Source organism: Aythya ferina, assembly GCF_964211825.1.
Source record: "Aythya ferina genome assembly, chromosome: 1".
In the NCBI taxonomy this organism is placed as follows: domain Eukaryota; kingdom Metazoa; phylum Chordata; class Aves; order Anseriformes; family Anatidae; genus Aythya; species Aythya ferina.
The window spans coordinates 118,663,448-118,682,240 of NC_140296.1; the positions used below are offsets into that span (position 1 = coordinate 118,663,448).

Consider the following 18,793-nt stretch of genomic DNA (forward strand, 5'->3'; position numbering starts at 1 on the left):
CCTGTGTGACTTGCACCTTCCTGTGGTGCTGACATTGGTGAGCATTGAAAGTTCTTACCTGAAGTGTGCATGTCTCTCTGTTCTGCAGAACAGCACACTGCTGCACACCTGGAGCTCTGCTGTTCTGAGGACTTGCAGTCACTAACCTCACCCCACTGGTGCTGAGGGTTTAGTAGGACTGCTTGCCACCTAAGGTGCTGTACAACACAAATAGGATCAATGAGCTCTGGCCATTGCTGCCTTGGTAGATGATACCTCTTGCATTTTTGCACTGCAAGATGGTTTGAGCCTTGTCAAATGATGGTTTAATTTAAATCCTGTTTTAAAGAGCTTTTTTTTAGGACCTTTCTTGTCTCTATAGTCCCATCAGTGATCCATAGTAGGCCCTGAAACCAGGCCATTTCATCTGTTAGAAAGAACTGGAAGCACCAGAGTTCAAGAGGGGCTGTTGAATTAAACAAATGCAAAGTTCTCAATGAGTAACTAGAAAATATATTTCTCTAAAAGCAAATTCCAGAAGTATGCTTTTATAATCAAGTCCCTGACTATGTCTTGTCCAACAGACCAGAAATGTCACAGGCGCTATTGGAGCTAGATGCATCAGGAGAAATTAGGCACACAAATGCCTTGTTTTGTGCCAAAGTCCAGCATTTACGGATCAGTGGTATTCATATAGCCTTCACTTAGCCCTTCAGTGTGGAACTGGACACAGGTTTCTCATGTCCCTGGCTCAGTGCTGAAATTGTTGGACTTCTTTTGTAAAATTGTAAAATGGTGGCTCCTTTCATGGCTGCCCTTTGTGGAGGGTGTGGACAGCTGGAAAAGGCTTGCCAGAGGGAGTCCCAGGCTGAGAGGAGAGGGAATGCCTGTTCTAGGGATGCTGAGGGAGCTTTTGGATGAAGTGGACCTTGAGCAGGTCAGCACTGCCAGGCCTCAGGACAGTTATGCCCATACCCAGCCTTAGAAGCGTGGGCTCTGTCCCTAGAAATGCAGAGGGGAGCTGAGGTGCTCGTAAGGTGCAGGTGAAGTGCTCATAAGGGGTTTTGTGAAAGACGTTGGGGACCCAGGGATAGACAGAGTGTACATTAATTGCAGAGTATAGGGATGCTACCTTCTCTTCATGCATTGAAACCTTGGTGCAGAAGGGTCTCTTACTATTACATTTTAGTTAGGGCTGTGGAGGAACAAAGTTAATGTGTTTATCCAACATGCCAAGTGAAAATATTTTAAGACTACCTTCTCTGTGTAACTATCTTGACTGTTACCAGCTCCTTCAGCTAGAGTCCGCATCAGCGCGAACGCAATTTCCATGCATTGTTTCAGTCTGGAAATGAAACAATTTTCATTAATGGAAACCTGGTTCTCAAGCAGAACAATTAGACCCACTTCAGGTTGAAAAAAGATAAAAGCATGCTAATTTGGATGGAGGACTCTTCTTTCAAGGCAGCCAATTGAGTCATCAGCCTGCCACCCACCTGACCGTCAGACAGGTAATTAGGAGATAGTCCTCTTTTTGTGTGGAGTGTGTGCGTAAACCTGCACGCGCTGGTGTCACTGCCCATTGGGACTTCCAGAGGAAAGAGCTAGTCAGTGGCAAAAGAGTGAGGAGAGCACACTGTCAGCCGGTGCCTAACAATCTGACTTGCTTTTAGATTCGGCTGACGATTTCTGTCTTTTAACAGCCACCCGAAGTTTCTGGCAGTCAAGTCGTCATGGCAGACCTGGGCTGCAAAAAGCCCAGTGACTGCACTGTCTCCAGGCTACTCAGCGTAGTGGAGAGCGAACTCCGGGCTGGGAGAGACAAAGGCGACCCCACTGAGAAGCAGCTCCAGGTCGTCTTAGAGGACGCTACGCTCTGGCAGAGATTCAGGGAAGTCACCAATGAGATGATCGTGACCAAGAACGGCAGGTGAGTGATCTGCTCCGCATTGTGGCGAAGTGCAGATGACAGCCAGGGGGGCTAAGGGGTGTGATAACAAGCAGCGTGTGCGCAGGCTAGAGAGAACTGCTATGAGCGTGTAACAGTGCTACCCCTGCAGCCTTTCGGTCCCCTACAAACAGAACGGGGCGTCCCTGCTCTTTTCTGCTAAGCCATTCCTGCCAGCCTTTATTCCTGCTTGTGAAATGTGCTGGAGAAATATACTGACTGAGTTAAGGTTGCACAAAAAGGAAACTTTCACTGGGGAGCAGAAAACCTCCAAACCTTCTGGATTGCTTCTTGTACCACCCGCCATTAGCCTTTACTAGCAAGTCCTTATCTGTGGACCTCAGATGACTGTACAGAAGCAGATCCGTGGTGTTATCCCCAGTTGCTGTTCCTGTCTCCCTGGCTTTGGAGGTTTGCACTATTTACCAGGAAGGGGTACAATGTAGCTGTGCTCTATGTAGCATGTATGCACAGTCCTGGCTTGTGTGGTCCCACAACTGTATTGCTCTGTAGCGTTAACTGGTGCACTTAGAAACCACTGCAGAATATTGGTGAATATACAGAGATTTAAAAAGATAAAATATTGTGATATCTCACTGCTTGCTGAGTGCAAAACCTGGAGAGAAGAATGTTAATTCCAAATCAGATACTGGCTCTCCAGAGAGGCTCTGCTCTGAACTGGGCTGACGACGGAGTCCAGCCAATAACTAGAGGAAGGTTCTCCTGTACAGTCATATTAACGTTTTTATTTAGCCTACCCTCACCAACTCTGTCTCCCTGTCCCCATGCACACATTTCTCTTGCAAAACCCCTTGAAAGATCCGCACAGGGGAGCAGAATTAAGAGACAGGAAGAAAGATTTATTCATGTGGTGTCACTTTTATCAATTTTGATTTAGCAGAACTTGTGGGCAATATTTCTATTGACTGTATCCTGACAAGGGACGTGGGTGAAAGTTTAAAAGAGGAAAAATCTAGCTCACCAAGGTTATTTTGTTGAGAAAGCAATTCTATTCCCAAAACATCAGCTCTTGGTGCAATGCTGCTTATTGCCACTGATTCCTCCTAGCAACCTACAGGGGCAGAATTCATCTTCTGCTGAGGCTCTCTTTACACCAAGAAGCTGCTTTTGCTTAATTTAAATGTTTTTAATTGCTGTTAGGCTAGAGCAAACTTCTGAGTGGACTTTCACTTAGCATTAAGGTAGCTTACACTGACTCCTTATCAGCCTAAGTAACCAAAATGTAGTAAGGTAGGTTTGCCTCAAATTAAATGGATACAAAGAATTGTGTCATACTGACAGGTTTTACTCTTTTTTTCTTCTTTTCCTTTTTTTTTTTTTTTTTGTCCTCTCAGCTAATGTTAGTTGTGATTGCAGGTGATACTATTTTTTCTCTAAAATTTTTAGGTGAGTGCATGGATATAATCTTTTTATGCTACTGCTGATAAGGGTATCTGTCATTATTTGAATATGCACTGTTACTTTTTATTTTATTGCAGAAGCTTCTTTATTTTTCTTCATTCCAGCTTGTGCTCTCCTTATTAGTTTGCTCCTGGTTTTTCTTAAAGCCAGTGAGAGTTCTAGTAATGTCACTGGGGCAGGTACAAGTTCATTCTCTATTATCAAAGTACAGCAGTCTCAAAACAAACAAAAATGTATTAGAGTCATTTGCATAAATCCTTACAACGAAGCTTTTGTAGAACTGGGGACTATGAAAAAGGGTGAAGGTATTATCCATAACAAACACGTCAGTGCAACGACTACAGAAAAGAAATACAGACAGTGGCCTGCAGCAAAACCTTCTGAACAACTCCATGCTTTTCAAAAGGAGACCAACTTGAGAGACTTTGCCACGAATCCTGAGCTTTTTTGCAGGTGCAGGATTCTTCAGTGACAATCTCCAGAGGGATTTTCTAAAGAAAAAATATTGATCCAATTTTGCTGCTGCTTAAATCAGTAGAAATAACTCGGTCATTCTTCCTGAAGGATATATGAGAGCTTTTGAAAACTGTTTTCTAAGATTAAGAAGAAAACCCTGTCTGAACTTGTGTATTTGAAAGCTAAGGACACGTTGTTAGCAAAACTCAGAAATTAAACCGAAACCCAATACAGGAGCATCCAGGACTGACTGGTTAGTGATCCTCAAGTGTGAAATTCTAGCATGTGTAATTCTATCTACTGTGACTGAGTCATCTCTAATTTGTGCTGAGGGTCCCAAAATGTTCTGAACCAACTTCAGTGTTAATACACAGATACTTCTCCGCTGCTGCATTGTGCTTCACTATAATAATCACCTGTCATAGCAAAATACCTAAGTGCACGGGGAAGATGGGTATATTTTGAACAGGACAGATATAAATAAAACTAAAGTGCATGCTGTATAGCAAGATATATCCAAAAAGATGCAGCTCATGTGGTGAGAATCAGTCTCCCATTTTACTCAGATTTATTGTATTCAATTGGCATTTCAATATTCAAACATCCCATTTGCTAACTGAGCAGGTTTTCTGTTATTGTGGATACCATTTCAGCTATGTAGTATTCTGAAACTTCACAGTCCACCTTATTGCCTGGAGGGGCCACTGTGCCCCTTTGTATATAGGGAGGATCAGCCAAACATAGGTAGAGGTGTGGGGAAAGGCTTAAATGGTAAAGCAACTTTACTAGTTTACTACATGTTCAAGTTTGATATCAAACATTCCCACTTGAGCTCTGTACCATGGAGTAATTGTAGCAGATCTGCTCTAAATAAATTGAAGAGGCTGAAGTACTCAGCTATTGCAGTAATGGAGGTCATGTGTGTGCCTACCTGATTATTGAAACAAAAATTGACTGAAACAAATGTGGAGAAATGATCGTTTGCCATGTTAAAGCATATGATTTGAACAATAAAGCCACTTAATCAGTGGAACAAGTGAGGTGGTAGGTCTTCTGTCATTAGCACCTGCGCAGTCAAGATATGCTGGTCCAAATGAGATGTGGATTAATTGTGTGGGAAGCAGATTAATACAGGGAAGCGCTATAGTCTATGTGGTACATGATGTTAGAGCTGGATGATGACTTCTGTTCTGGCATTAACAGCCTGTAGACCTTTGGGGGATAAACTCAAGCCTCCCAAGTAGAAAGACAGAGAAGTTTGCACCGTGGGCAGAGGAATTAACAATCTTCACATGACACAGAGTTCTGAGAAATCTAGTGAAATCAAATTTTCATGAGGTTGAATTTTCGTCTCTACTTTAATTTCAGCTAAATATGTCTGTGTGTTACGTTGCAGACTGACTGCAGGGGGAGCAGGTTGCACTGGGAGCAACGCGTGCACACTTTTTGTGAAGTTCCAGTTTTGGTTGCTGGTGCATCCTGGTCAGAAATACACGTTAAATGTAGCGTGTAAATCCTCAACTAAGCTTCTATTTAGTTAGTAAGATCATGGTTCAACATGTCTTTCTCAGTGTTGCATTGGCCCTGCATCACCAACTGTCTATATTTAGATGAAAAACCTTTTTCAAATACTTTATTTTTCTGTGGGCAGAAGGTGCTGACTGTATGCAGCAAGAACGGTACAAAAATGTCCAGGAAGGTAGGGGGTGAGTAGGATAACTTATGAGCAAAGGAGATTGTCAGCAGCCTAAAGGTGGAGGCTGCTGGAGAGTATGGCTCCTGGGGCAGAGGCTTCTGGTGTCCCTGGAGAGAGCGTGTGAAGTTTCACTTCCCTTCTTGTGTTTTTTTTTTTTAGACATCTTGTGCTGCTGCTTCACAAAGCCTAGAGAACCACTTTACCCTATCCCCATGGACATCAGGCAATCGTTGAGGTTGCTTGGTGTAACTCATCTCTCTGAATCTGTACAGGAAAAGAGCTTAAAGATTCATTGTCCTGTGCATAAAAATGTGGCAAAATGATGATTGCCAGGAGAGGTCAATATGGAAGTCCCTGGAGCAGGGAGGCCTCACCCTTCTGTAAGAATGCAGGAGGTGATATAGAACAGCTACAATAATCCTCCACAATGATGTGTATTACTGGACAACCTAAGAATCTAACTACATAGGATACCTTTGTTGGGTCAGGGCTATTCTGCTGTCTTTTCCCAGTTCCTGAAACTGTGGGGGGCCCTACTGATTCCATTGCTGTATACTTTTTCAGGCCAGAGATGCCAATTCAAAGCTGTGTGGTATGGATCACAAGTAGTAGGGCAGAGAGAAAACTGAGAACTGCTGCAAATCTTTACAAAGGCAGAAAATAACTAAAAAGGGGTTGAGAAAAGGTGGCATTGGACTTTTAAATGTAGAAGGATCCACTTGAGGAAAAAGATGCTTTAAAATGTTCTTCCAAAACTAAACAAAGCAGGATTTCTTGTCTAACTGCAAGGATATTAATCAGATTTCTCAAACTGAAGATTTATATAATGATAGTGGAACAATATGTGAATACTGCTCTTGAAGAAAGAGAGAAAACATGTTTCAGCTAACTACATTCTTTTTAATATATCCATGTAATAAGAGTTTAAGATGTGTTTTGAAATAAAAGGTAATGACAATATGGAAGATAATGGAAAATAAAAAATACATTTTACTAAATTTATCTGTATCCCATGGACTCTGCTGACACTATTACAAAGCTCATAAATTGGGCACACTCATGAATCTAGACACGATGAAGGTCTTAGTGCCCTGCTTCAGACGGAACGCTTTTTTTCCAAATCACCAAAATACAATGAAAGATCAACCTTTAAGAGAATTTTCTTCAGCTAGACAGAGGGAGTTAGGGGTTGAAGAGGAGGGAGGATGGTTTTTACATTGACCTGATCAGTGAGATTCTGGCCACAAATGTACTGAGAAGAGTTTTTCAAAACCATTTTCCAGTGGCGTCTCCATGTTTTGTTTCTGGAACAGGCGGATGTTCCCTGTTTTGAAGATCAGCGTGTCAGGCCTGGACCCTAACGCCATGTATTCCTTCCTGCTGGACTTTGCCCCGACTGATGGCCACCGCTGGAAGTACGTCAATGGAGAATGGGTGCCAGCTGGGAAACCAGAGCCACCAAACCACAGCTGTGTCTACATCCACCCAGATTCTCCCAACTTTGGGGCCCACTGGATGAAAGCTGCCATTTCCTTCAGCAAAGTCAAACTTACCAACAAGCTCAATGGGAGCGGGCAGGTATGGCCTGATGTTTCCCCATACACCTCTTGGCTTCAATTGCAAGCACCTACCAATCAAGAAATATCAAGGGTGCATTTATATAATTATAGAGGCCCTTACAGGCCTCTTCACCCACAGATGCCAATTATTCTCTGGAGGCCACATGTAAACAGGAATAAACAGGCCTTAATTGGCGCTTTCAGATTTTAATGGACTTCTTGATGTTAAGAGAGACAGAGTGCTGTGGTTTACTTAATCATCAGGGGGCTTTTCAGAGTTGGTCTTGTGTGCTGGGTTTTTTTACATAGGACTTCAGAGAAGGGGGAAAAAATGGTCACGGGTATTAGGTTTTTGTTGTGTTCCCCCATGTTGTTTGGTGTAAGTGGAATGTTGGCAGGAGTCAGATAGCAGAATAAAAGGCTGCTCCTAAATGAAATAATTACTATGTCTGCTTCTGCATCATGATAATTATCAATATTCTATTGAATCAGCTTTGGCCTTTGGAAAGAAACCACATGTACCAGAAATAAGTGACTTTCTCTTTGAACCCCTTAAAAATGCAAACAGGAAAATTAGTTATGTTTCGTATTTCGTTTTTGATGATGCATCTAAAGATGAAATATTGCACAAGACCTTTTGTTTGCTTGTTTTTGTACAAAACTCCTACATTGGATGCTACTTGTCAGCCCAGAATCAATTTCTTTTATGTAAATATTATATGTTCTCTACCTACTATTTCCATTGGGTTTGTGAGGTACCTACATAAACCTAGTACCCTAATTAGGTAGGAAATTATCTCATTTTTTGCCGACTGAAGAAAAGAAAGATGACCAAACTTTCTTTAAAGTAACACATGGAAATGTCACACAAGACTTACTGTGTAGTGTAAAACAGGATCTGAATTTGTGAATTCTCGTCCTGCATCCAGGACCTTATAAAGGTTAAAAGCTTCAGAAAAGTAAGTGCTACAGAAAGAAAGGGACAGGATCCTCCCCTCCAAACAAACAAACAAACAAAAAAACCAAACAAAACCCTTGACCTTTTTTGTGGTCAAGAGGGTCAAAAAGACCTTGGAGAGGGGAAAACAGGGGAACAAGATGTGTATACACAGTAAAGAGAAAGAGAGTAGAAAAGAAGGGAGGAAAAGCCAAAGAAGAAGCAGGGTCCGAAGAAAAGCTAACTACATGGCAAACAGCTGAAGTTCTCTTTTTTTTTTTTTTTTTTTTTTTTTTTTTTTTTTTTTTTTTTGAAATATTGGCAGCCTTGTTAAGGTAAACCATTTTCCCACTGTGTTTCATCTTCCCTTTTTGTGGTGTTATTAGCAGAATGCACTGTTAGTCAGCTATTGGCTGTTATTCCACATATACGTACGCATGCACACAGCATTTTCCAAAATACATTTTTTTCCTTAATTTTAAACATATTTTCTTGTATTAGAGATAATTAAGCAATGTGCTTTCTGAAGAAGATATACTGTAGGATTGACAATATGTACAGCTTTTAGTGCCAGGGTAGAGACATTTGCCAAAGCTTGTTTAGGTAGGTCTTGCCCAGAAAGATGACTAGGTGATTGCCTTAACCCTCTTCTGCCCTGTTTTCTGTGACTGTAATTCTGAGTTTTTGGATAGCCAAAGCAGGACAGGGATTGTCCCTCAACAGCCTGAACAACCTGTTCACTGGAAACCCAATGGTTTGAAGGCCTTAGCTGCTACCACAAAGTACTGAAAGCTTGAAATCCAAGTCCAATGAAGTCTCTCTCTGTTCAATCCTGTGGCTTGTCAGAAGGTAGGAAGGCATCTGCCCTTCTGCTTTCAGTAATCATAAACTGGAGAGGTTTAGCAGTGACGTCTGGTTTATTATAGAGCAGGAGTGAAAGCAGCTGTGGGGTACCAGAGTGGCAATGGGGTCTGTCTGTCTGTTCTGTTTTCTGCAGATAATGTTGAACTCTCTGCACAAATACGAGCCCCAGGTACACATAGTTCGTGTAGGAGGCCCCCACCGGATGGTGATGAACTGTTCCTTCCCTGAGACTCAGTTCATAGCTGTGACTGCCTATCAAAACGAAGAGGTAGGCAGATGTCATGCTGTGCTCTTGGACATCATTGACGAGATATATTAAAAGCCTATTAACTACAAGATCAGTATGGATAGACTGGTCCTCTTCTTGTTTCTCCACCAGTCCTATGCAGTGTAATGTTCAATGGGTCTACTATACTACTGTCTTCTTTCTGCAGTAGAGCATTATCTAATCCAGCATCTGGCTGCAATACTAAACCAGATTTAGCTTAATATTCTGCCACTGCTACTCCAAACTGGTCCACCTGTCTTGGTATCCCAATCCCTTATTGGAAAAAAAAAAAAAAAAAAAAAAAAAAGACTAGAATCAAGTCCAGAACTTTCTCTAGTAGTGACTGATAGTTTTAAGGATAATCTTTTTTTCTCTCCTCTCCTTAAAATATGTACAATTGCAGAAGAGCATATCATTCCATGGGAAAATTTCTTCCCAACCCCAAAATTGGAATTACGGGATGCTTTAGATTGTGGCAATTGCTCACTCATATGCCATATCCCTCAGCAACTGTTGCTGCAGATTTGATTGATATTTGGTAGGAGTTCAGTGCTTCAGATCCCTTGAAAGGGTTTGCAGTCCCACAAGACTTAGCAGACTGGACCATGCAATTAGGTTGCCCCTATTGGTGTTCTGCCTGTGGCACTGATCAGTACATAGCACCCTGCAACAAGCAAAGCTCCCTCCAACCACCTATGGAAAACAATACACGGGGATGTATTTTGTTTGGCTAGCCAAAGTAGTTCCACTTAATTTACTCTGGAAGATGTTTTCTCAAGTCTCTATTCCAAGTTGCCTTCACTAACATGCCTTGTTTTCTGTAAACTCAAGATAACTGCTCTCAAAATCAAGTATAATCCCTTTGCCAAAGCCTTCCTGGATGCAAAAGAAAGGTGAGTTAATCTTTTTTATTTTTTTGTTATTGTTTCAGTAATATTTTGCTGCTGACAAGGTTAAAGCTGTGGCATCACAATGCGAAAGTAAATTGTACAACTCTTGATTCTACTGTCTTAAATCTAGAGTCACTCCACTGAAACTAGTGGGGAGACTCTCTGTAATTGTTACCACAGTAGGGTCTGAGGCGAGTAAGTATTCTCTTTGGGATCCAAGAACTTAGCTGTCTGCACAGGAAGCCTGAAATGAGACTGTGAATTTCCCCAGAAATGTTATACACCACATTTGTTCCCTACATTGTACTCACACTCCAATGAATCCCACAATTCAATAGCTCAGGGATGGTAAAAGTAAGCTGCATATGTTAAAAAGAATAACTGAAGTGAAATTGCACTGTAACTGTAATATAACTACACTGCTATGTACATATAGTAGTGTATGATGCATTTAGTGAAAGTAACCTGCAGGTGCTCACTATGTAAGAGATGCTTCTATTATTGGAAATAAATTGTGGTTTAATTTTCTATCAAAGTTTCCCTTACATCTCCATGCTAAAGCACTGAGGTGTCCAGATGATGAATTCCAATCCATAATTGCTAATAAATTTTGTCCAGACTTGCTATGTCTTCTGATGTGTGATGTCTCCCACATGCCTGAAGGAAAATCTGCGTTTATTTCCTTTCCTCAGCATTGGGGTTCCCACCTGTAGAGGAAAAATGTGCCTTTGTCTTGCCTGGCTGTGCAGGAGGCAGAGCCCTGCATCAGTCTGAGTGATGCCAGGCTGAGGCTGCTGATGCAAGCAGGAAAGGTGCCCACAGGTAGACTTAAATTCTAGGCTGTCCCTGAATTTGGCAAGACTAGGAAAAAAAAAAGTATGGATGCTGTGAAATATAAGTGCTTCCTTTATGGCAGAATGCAGGAAAGTCTACCGCTGCCTAGCAAGTGGTTAAAGATGATAGAGTTCTTTCCTATTTCATTTACTATTTTTAGTGAATAGTTTTCAGTTTTTAAATTTGATATTAAATTTCTTTGATAATTTCTCAATGAGAATTTTTACCACTGTTTTCTTTTTCAGAAACCATCCCAAGGATGCTCCAGAAACAGTCTCTGAAGGTCAACATATGACATATTCTCACTGTAAGGTTTTTATTCATGTGAGCTGGAAGATGTATGTGTTATGATACATGCTGGGAACCTGGAATCTGCTTAACTGGATCAGACCAGTGGTTCACTGAGTCCTGAACAGTGTTTATAGAAATGGACTGTTGAAACAAACAAAAAAGACAATAAATCTTAGAGTAGGAAGTTGAGATATTTTCTGCAGTGGGATCATTTTCCTTATGATCCAGTTTTTGATATGAAATAAAACCTTGAAAAAAAGATACATTAAAAAATTTTTAGGGCTATTTTTAGTGCTATTGTTTTGTAATTGTAAGGACTTCTGTCATCTATAAAACTACCTTTCACTGTTGAACAGCTTAAAAAAAAAATGGGGGGAGCAGAGGTTGTGCTCATTCTAATGATGATCAGTATTTCTTTTCTTTGTTCTGTGATATCAGTGACATTTTCTATTATTTTGTTTTCAGGTCTTGTTTTTAGTGTTTTTTGTTGTTTGGTTTTTTTTTTTTTGGTTGGTTCTTGCTTGTCAGTTGCTCCACAAACCAGTATTTCAGAATCAGCTTGGTATTTTGGAGGAACAGCTGATTCTGCAGGAAGGCTGGTTACTTTATTGTACTGCTATGTTTTAGTGCAATAATAGTTTTCTTCTGTCTTTCCCCTCGCTTTCCCCTCGAAGTGGGTGGCTGGTTGATTTCCAACCCAGATACAGTGTGTGCATCAGGAAGCTCTAATTATCAGTACACTGGACCCTTGCCTCTGCCAGCTCCGCACACTCCCCATGGTTGTGAGCGATATTCAGCACTGCGAGGTCATCGGGCTGCTCCATACCCACCTTCCTACATGCAAAGAAATCATTCACCTACAGGTAGATCTGTAAATCCACTTTGTTTCCAGGTAATAGACGCAGTTAGACTAACTGACCCTTGCTTTAGTAACCTAAGCAGTGAAACAATCAAGAGCAGAAGCTAGGAAAGAGCATGATGGGTCTCTAACAATCTAAACTGCACGCTGGATGCATGGAATATGTTTAAGGCAGCAACAGAAATGGTGTAGAATTGCTGGGTGCATTGTAATTGCTAATTATAAACAAGAGTGAATGATCTTCCTTGCAGTACAGCTCCCAATTATACAAAAGTATCAGAGCATTGCAAGCCTTCTTTCAATGCTGTATCACGAAGCAGACACCCTCTCAAATTGCAGCAGTCATTAGGAACATGGTAGAAGCTGACTTGAGATGAGAGAGTTTTGTTATTGCCAGAATGTCTTTCAAGTCCCACCTGCTCTCTAGACCTGGGTGTGGAGATACAGAAATTGGTCCTACTTTGATTGGAGGAAATTGGCCAGAAATGAGAGTAAGGATAAAGTAATCTGTTCACCAACTATAATTTAGCAAGGCATCTTGTTTAACTGAAATATTTAAGCTCAAGTTATGCAGAAACCTGTATCAAAGCATTGACAGTCATATAGCAATCATCGTTATCAAGAGACTATTAGATTATTGAAAAAATGCACACTCTACATCTCTCGCACTACCTTCTCATATAAATGGAATTACAATGGCACGTTGCTACTCCCTTACTAAGCAAGTGAATTTTATCCTTTTACCTGTGGTTAGGAACCCAAACCCCTTGATCAGACAGCTTCCTCAGGCCTACCCATTTTCTGTTGCCTTAAGATAATTATCTGCAATAGTCACCGAGGGTGTTTTTTTTTTTTTTTTTTTTCTCTTCTTCTCAAAGTGAATTTATTGGAAAGCTCCAGCAATAATCTTCAGGTATTCTCAGGACATGACAGCTGGACTTTGCCATCCTCTCCACATGGTAATTTGCTCTCAGTGCCACACACCAAGGGAGCTGCCAGCCCTGGGCCCAGGTAAGGTTTCAGGAAAACTGCTAATATTAGGAGCAGCGAGGCTTGTAGGACTGTTGTAAGGCTTTGTTCATGCCTGATTTCTTAACCAGTCCCACCCCTAAAACATGTTCAAGTGTCCAACTTGAGATTCTTGGACAGATCTTTCTAACAAGATAATTGTCTTCAGCTCCATCTGAAATCAATGGACACTTCGTTTTTCCCTAGCACTTCTGAAAACAAGGATCTTGGAATAGCCACTGAGAATTTAGGTATCTACAATCAGTAGAAGTTTTAAAGCCAAATTATTTTTCTCTCTCTGATCCTCACTACTGCATTGCATGAAATAATTACTCTGCTCAGCTGCAGGGTTGTAACAAAGTCTAATTCATGTTACATTACGGAAATGTTGTTAACAGGACAGTAATCTGTTCTAGGAATGGCTGAAATTTAGACATAGAGAGTCAATTAATAACAAATATTTCACCCTCCTTTCCCCAAAATAAATGCACAAATTTCCTTAATTTAGGTGCCAGGATATTCAGCGGAATTTATTTAAAATGTAAACATATACAAAAAAAAAATCTTGAAACCTCACATGCATTTACACATTTCTCTCCATGCCTTTCTTAAAGGTCACCAGGTCTAATGCTCGCTGGTGGCTTTTCACTTAAGACCTACAAGTCCTACATAGTTCAGTAAATGGATTGGGATAGCTGCTTTTTAGCAGATAATGTACGTGACTACTGAAGTAAGTCTTGTGCAGGTGAAAATGTTTTGAAATTAGTCATTCAACCTGTACTGCTTTTCTTTTTTCCAGCCACTACCCTTGTCTGTGGACAGTGAGCAACAGTGCTGTAAATGTCACCAATCCAGGAAGTGAGGTGAACAGCAGCACTTCAAGCATGTTTCTGAGGGGTAATGTCCCCTTACCCACTGCATCTTCATCAGTCCAAATCCCTCTGCAGGGAACTGTGTCTGGCAGCATGGAAGCACAAGGGGAAACCACACTAGCCAGGCTAGCCGACTCTGCGTGGACATCCTCACACTCCTTTTAATGGACAGGCAGCTCACAAGGAAAGCTCAGACCAACAAGAGTGACACAAATGGCAAAGGATCCCCCGGAAATGCAGCTCAGAACAGGGATGTGTATGCAGAAAACTCTTCACCAAGCATCACTGCATAATGTACCTCTTGCGTGCCAGAGAAACCAAAATGCATAATGCAAGGCAAGAAATGTTAAAGGAACTGGCTTGTTACTGTAACCTTCCTGCATTGTTGAGGATGATGTCCAGAAAGAATCTTTATAGTTGGCTTTGCTTCTTTATCACATCAAAACAATCAGAGACACAGGACTGCGTGAAGCAGACATGGTGGTTAGATATTTGCATGTGGTTTTGGAAGAGTCCTTTCTGTAACTAAAGACCAAGTCCAAGGAAATTGTGAGCAAGTTTGCAACTGGTAATCTGAAGGGACAGCACTACTTTAAAGACTTGCTGAATTTGTCATATGAGGGTTTCTGTAATACCTGAAACTAAGCTCTTCAGGGGATGTGATTTGTCTGACACCCTAATGCCACCTGCATACAGTATTCTCTTACTCTCTTTCTCTTTACCTTCTCCAGCTCCTGTGCTCTTTCTGTGCTATAGGGATAATGGACACACTCAAGCTGAGAAAGTGGCTGCATTGTAGCAGCAGGTGAGGGGCATCTGGTTTAGCATTTATAGTCTGATGTGAAATGAAAAGTTCCAATGTTTTCTGTATGTACTGTTTTTGAGAGGGTGGAGGGAAAAGACTTTATAGAAAAGATATTCAGCTTGCATTTCCACTTTGCTTCAGGTACAGAGTACAAATAAAATATCAATCAATGGTGTATTATGGTTTCCGTTTCCTTTCCAGGGTGTAAACACACATCACAGTCTTTTCTACCTAACAGCTTTTGAGGGAATGTAAAATAACTCAGCTGGAAGCAAGTTGACAGGATTTTTCTATTTCTCTGCCAGTAACCAGCTGTATTATCTTGAACGTGGTATTTCTTGCACCTGTTTCCCATCTCACCTTTTGTATGTTTGAGCTTCTCTTTTCAGGGTGCAGCTTTTCCTTTCCTATGTGACTGTACAACATCTAGCATAGTGGAAGCTTGAGCCTTCTAACTACTAGTGTAATGTGAATAAGTCACACCCCCGGATATACCTTGTCCTCTCATTCACCTCTCCAAGCAAGTCCTATCAAGTTCTGCAGAGGTCTGCCTAATGACTTGGTTTGCACCAAGGAAGTGAGCAGGAGCAAAACATACTAATATGGATTACAAGATGGGCTCTAGCCTTCTACTCCATGCTGATGTCAGACGTGTGGGGGTGATGTTTTTTTTATTTTATTTTATTTTACATTCTTAGCCCCCCTCCATTCATCATCCCCTTAAGGTGCTTTCAATGCTATGTAGTTTCATGACATCCCTGTCTGGCTTTTCAGATTTACTGCAGGCCAGGCACTGCGCCAGGATGTGCTAAAGATGCTGTTAGTTTTACTGACTGATGTGTGCTGCTATCAGCTAAAAGCAAAGTCACGGAGCTGCTCTGGATGTGCGTTTCTGTTAAAAGAGGCATTGGTCAAACAGCAGGTAATAGCAGAGGGTGAAAAGCTCTGTAGCCTACTATCAATCTAATCGTTGTCAGTTCTGACTTTAAATCTGCCTTTCCAAATTCTGTCTAAAGCTCGGAGAAAAGTTTCTCAATATTGTCTTTCTCTGCCTTGCAGACAGAGATGCAAGTAGATGCTTCTCTCACAAATAGCTCTGCTTTACAGATGAGGCTTATTAACTAACTTATGCTACCCTCTTCTGGCTGCTCAGCTCCCCATGCACACAGCATGTGCTGAGTATACATACAATGTCTGGAGATGCTAAAAATGGCAAGTGTTGACTTATCTACATTCCAGGACTTGCTATGCTTTCTTCACAGTTAATGAATTGGATAATGGGTTAGTTTTCTCACATACTGCATTACAGTAGCAGAGTGATTGTAAGATGTTACTCAGGCAACATGAGAATTTATTTCACAAATAAACAATCAAGGAGAAAATCCAATTAGCTTTCCTGATAGTCCCATAGGATTGAGGGAAATGAAAAAGGATCAGAATGAAGAGGCTGAATCATTTTTCTTAGCCCTGTAAAAGCAGTCATGACTCATGTCACAGGAGGCACAAAGTTCTGAGGTCTCAGACGCATTACCAAGTTTTTGTCATTGCAGAGTCTGATTTTGCTAAAGCCTGCAACACAACATGGCAGGATAAAAATACCTTGACATTTTGCTATTTTGATAAAGGCTTTGAGAATTGGCCTGTAGCTAGGGTCAGTTTGTTTCTAAAGACAAGTAGGAGTGATGGGGAAAGTTTTTGCCACACATCCGCAAGACAAAATGCCATTTTAAATTTGCAGACCTCCTTTCCCCAGCACAGTGGAGTTGCCTACAGTGGAGCTGCCTGTCGAGGTGCTTGTGGCACCCTCCTCCCTTAAGAAGAAGGCCCCTTAAACTGGATGTAAGCCATTCCCCTCACGACAACCTAACATTTTTGACCTGACAGACTTCTCCTCACCAGTCACACCACACACTACAACTATTTTATTTCACTCGTTGCTATAGCCGCTAACTGAAACTGCCACAAGAGGACAAAAAACAAACAAACAAACAAACAAACAAACAAACAAAAAAAAAACACTCCCAGTGCCCAATTTTTATATATTGTGAGTTAATCGCTTCCTCGTGACTTTCTGCAAGACGTCGTTCACGGAATATGGCAGCGGGGCTGTGCTGAGGGGGCTGCGCCTGCCCTGCCCTGTGGGTGTTCCCGCGCAGCTTTCCCGCCACTGCGGCGCCATTTTGTGTAGGCGACGTGCTGGCCAGCAGGGGGCAAATGGCGGCTGGCATCCAGGGCCGTGCCCGGCGCTCGAGGCCAGGGATTTGGCAACGTGAAAAGCCCCAAATGCCGTGGTGAGGCGCCGGCCTGGCCTGAGGCAGGTACCTTTCCCCTGAGGTGCTTCCCCCGGGCCTTATTTCCCTGAAACTCAGGCTGGTGTTGCCCCCGGGGTGGTGAGGAGGTGCTTCCAGCTGTAGTGTGGGAACACAGAAGCATTTTCCTCAGAGCGTAACCTGCAGCTCCCCTGGTAGCTCATACTCTAAGCCTGTGAGGAAGGTTGATACCTGTCAAAGTCTGTGGTGATGGCTGGTCTACGATGCATGTTTGCACAGCAGCCTAGGCAGTCCCATCCCAAAAATTCTGAAGTGTGACACCTGTTGTGCCTCACCTTCTCCTTGCCAGGTCTCCTTCCCCGTCTTCCATGAGAAAGCCGATGGGGCCTCACTTCAGACAGCCATGCTTATGCCAACAGAAGGTTTATACAGCTTCAAATTTTCCGTCCACAACTGTGGAGTTTTAAGGGAACATCCCCCTTGCTCCCTGACAGGCAGAAGACCAGAAGGCAGATATGCGCCAGCTCCTGATGTCCCTGGCTCCAGCTCAGGTGCCTCTTGGTGAGCCAACCCTGGGTTCCCATCAATCAAAAGACATATGCACCTCCTCTACCAACAGAGACCAGCAGGTAACCTCCTCAGAAGACACTTCCCTGCTTCACACCCTCAGTGGGCTGTAACCTCTCCTCCACAGGAGGCCCTGCCTCTGTGGCTGCACTGGACCCCATGTCACTGGTCAGCAGCTCTACCCAGTTTATCCTTCACTGTGGGCTTGACGAAGATGTTTCCAAGTTCTCTTTTGCTTAAAGAGCTGCATGGCATTTTTTTTTCCCCATTTTCCCACACAATATTATGAACTTTTTGTCTGTGTGCTAGGTTCCAGGCACCAGAAATTGAGTTGTATAAATGAAGACTGGGGAGGGCTGTCATGAGAGGGAAGGAGATGGCATGTTGATACAGCATGTGCTCTGTAAGGCCTTTGGGAAGAGTGCAAACAATCACAGATCATCAAGAGTTCAGTCTCATAAATTTTCAGGCTTTTTGGGGACTGTTCAATGAGGATGTCATGCCTGCTGCAGAGATGCTTTAGGATGACTGCCCGTTTTTGCCTAGTATGTACTGCTGTAAAAACACAACAGGCCTTTTGAGAAGGCTGGGTGTTTGATTAAGTACATGGCAAGCAAGCAGGGAAGAAACCCTCTGCTGTGTGACACAGTTCAGCCGGGTTTCTGGTGAACAGAACAAATAAAAATAACACAGCCTGGTTCTCAAACCACTTTCTAGGCAAAGGCAAGTCCATTTACAGACTGCTTTTTGCCAACAAAGCTCTGCAGTGCCTTCTGTACTCTGCTTGGGCATTGGCTCAGCACAGACGAGGCAGGAAGGTGCTCCATGCTGAATCTCCAGCCCGACCTTCAGCTACCCACATCTTTTTCTGTCAGAAAGTTGGCTGATAAAAGGCACACTGTAAGTTACACTCCGTTCTGCCTCCGTTCTGGCCTTAATCTTTTTTTGTTTGTTTATTTGTTTTTCCGAAGGTGTTTTTTTTTAGTCAGTTAATGTTACTACAATACTTTCCTCCAGGAGGGCATTTGTAGATTGCAGGTGAGAGATACTTTGCTTGTAATCTGTGTTTGTGCATCCTTACTTTCCTCTTTGTCTCCCAGTGTGGGCTCTCCACAACAGCATAACAGTCTCTGGGATCTGGACTTGATTTTTTTGGCATCCCACATTTTTGAAGTATCCAGAGCTCTGTGTTCAATACAGATTTGAACTATTTTTGCTGTATATGTATCCTTGCTTGAGTCTGAAATGCTGTACAGTTTGCAGGGCTT

General features: G+C 42.2%; 2 protein-coding genes across 2 annotated transcripts in view; both read left to right on the forward strand.

Annotated features, from left to right (window-relative positions):
- Window positions 1-14,863, forward strand: part of TBX19 (T-box transcription factor 19) — a 24,960-nt gene extending 10,097 nt beyond the window's left edge. The window contains exons 2-9 of the mRNA XM_084523037.1: window positions 1,683-1,909; window positions 6,815-7,079; window positions 8,995-9,129; window positions 9,961-10,022; window positions 11,099-11,160; window positions 11,819-12,007; window positions 12,882-13,014; window positions 13,811-14,863. Of these exons, the coding sequence (XP_084379163.1) occupies window positions 1,683-1,909; window positions 6,815-7,079; window positions 8,995-9,129; window positions 9,961-10,022; window positions 11,099-11,160; window positions 11,819-12,007; window positions 12,882-13,014; window positions 13,811-14,048 (1,311 nt within the window). The 3' untranslated portion in view covers window positions 14,049-14,863. The remainder of the gene's footprint in view (window positions 1-1,682; window positions 1,910-6,814; window positions 7,080-8,994; window positions 9,130-9,960; window positions 10,023-11,098; window positions 11,161-11,818; window positions 12,008-12,881; window positions 13,015-13,810) is intronic.
- Window positions 14,864-15,878: 1,015 nt separating this feature from the next.
- The window catches only part of LOC311438611 (uncharacterized protein), a 255,304-nt gene continuing 252,389 nt past the window's right edge, over window positions 15,879-18,793 (forward strand). Inside the window, exon 1 of the mRNA XM_084523184.1 lies at window positions 15,879-18,425. The gene's annotated coding sequence lies outside the window, so the exon portion shown is untranslated. The remainder of the gene's footprint in view (window positions 18,426-18,793) is intronic.